At 52.4% G+C, this 1,545-nt stretch overlaps 1 protein-coding gene across 1 annotated transcript; it reads right to left on the bottom strand.

Annotated features, from left to right (window-relative positions):
• Window positions 1–1,545, bottom strand: LOC129316120 (serine/threonine-protein kinase UCNL-like). Its single transcript, XM_054960390.1, has one exon. It carries the CDS (start codon window positions 1,405–1,407, stop codon window positions 214–216), a length of 1,194 nt encoding a protein of 397 aa, XP_054816365.1. The 5' UTR covers window positions 1,408–1,545; the 3' UTR covers window positions 1–213.

The raw sequence follows: 1,545 nt of genomic DNA, 5'->3' as shown, positions 1-1,545 counted from the left end.
GAGCATGTTGACAACACTTGAGAAGTGGTTTTATCTTGTTAACAACTTAAACAACCGTAATGTACAGCTCTTACACCTAAGCCTATCGTTTACCACAAGATTTCCCCCCTCCCCCCTAATTATCCTAATCCCCTTTTCTCGCATTCTTCCCTTCTTCTGTGTACCCTCCAATTACAGTCCCTTCACTGAATAACTGATCCCTAAACACAAGCGTCAGAATTCTGTTAAACAAGTATCCCGCCGTTTCGCCGGTGACCGCGATCTTAATCTCTCCAAGTATTCCCCTATGTCCGCCCCGCCGGCGCCCGCCAGCCCCGTCCAGTCCCCGTTCTCTCTCGACGGAATAAACGGCGGCCGTACTACCTCTGTTAGTAGGTCCCACCGGACCCCTTTGAAGAACCCGTGCTCCTTGATCTCGCTGGCACCCCGAGCGTAACCCAATCGCTTTGTGGGGTCTTTCTGCAGCAACCGTTCTATCAGGTCTGTTAAGGTCGTTCGCTTCCCTGCGAATTCAGGCGCTTTCGTCACAACGTTGCAGAACGTTTCTTTCCGATTCCTTCCCTTGAACGGCGTCGTGCCGTATAACATCTCGTACGTCAATATGCCCAGGGCCCACCAGTCGACGGCGAACCCGTGTCCCTCGCCGCGGACAACCTCGGGCGAAACGTATTCTTCGGTGCCAACGAACGAGTTAGAACGCTCCCCGTTGGAGAAACTCGCTTTCCTCCTGCTCACCGGGATGACTCTGGCGGACTTGGCCTTCTTCAATCCTCTTTTGATATGAATAATATCCTGTGGGACTGGAATCCAACGCGTGAAATTCCGGCGATGCTTGCCTCGGTTGTCGGACAGATTTTGTTCGACGGTGATGGCATTTTTGATAGTTTTGGGGGCGAGATTTCGAGACAGATCGAAGTCCGTCAGGGTCACGTGACCGGACTGCTGGACGAGGACGTTTTCCGGCTTCAAATCACGATAGGCGATGCCCTGTGCGTGAAGATGCTCTAATGCGCAGATGATCTCTGCCAAATAGAAGCGAATGACGGCAGGGGCGAACACCCGATCAGTTTGACGGTAACGGAGGACGTTGAGGTCGCCGCCCGGACAAAAAGGGATGGCCCAGGCCAAGAATTGATGGTTCTCAAATGTCCCTAAAAGGGAAGGAAGAAACGGGTGAGTCAAGCGAGAGAGGACATGGATTTCCCAGCGGGCACGACGGTCGGTGTCGAGCTTGTTGTGGACAGAGGATTTCTCGACGACCTTGAGGGCGAAGGGGCAGCGAGCAGAAGGATCGGCAACGACGTCATTGACGAGGAAGACGGTACCCATGGCACCCTTACCCAGGACCTTGAGTGCTCTTAACTCGTCTAGCCTCAGCTCCGGCGACGGTGGAGTTGCTGAATCCATATCTCTCTCTCTCTCTCTGATGGTGAAGGAAAGGTGTTGAGAGAGAAAAAGATGTGTTTTTTCATTCTTCCCACGATCGGCGCTTATATATAGAGCATTTTGTTTTTCCCTCGGTTTGTTTTTTCCTTTCTTTGCGAT

The sequence above is a fragment of the Prosopis cineraria genome, unplaced genomic scaffold (genome assembly GCF_029017545.1).
Source record: "Prosopis cineraria cultivar Desert tree isolate PC_DT_omini unplaced genomic scaffold, ASM2901754v1 PC7, whole genome shotgun sequence".
Lineage (NCBI taxonomy): Eukaryota > Viridiplantae > Streptophyta > Magnoliopsida > Fabales > Fabaceae > Prosopis > Prosopis cineraria.
Note: the sequence above shows the minus strand (reverse complement) of the source record. Positions and strands in the feature narration are given on the sequence as shown.

Excerpts from the sequence above, each read along its gene's own strand:
- LOC129316120 (XM_054960390.1), bottom strand. The coding sequence starts at position 1,407 with ATGGATTCAGCAACTCCACCGTCGCCGGAGCTGAGGCTAGACGAGTTA.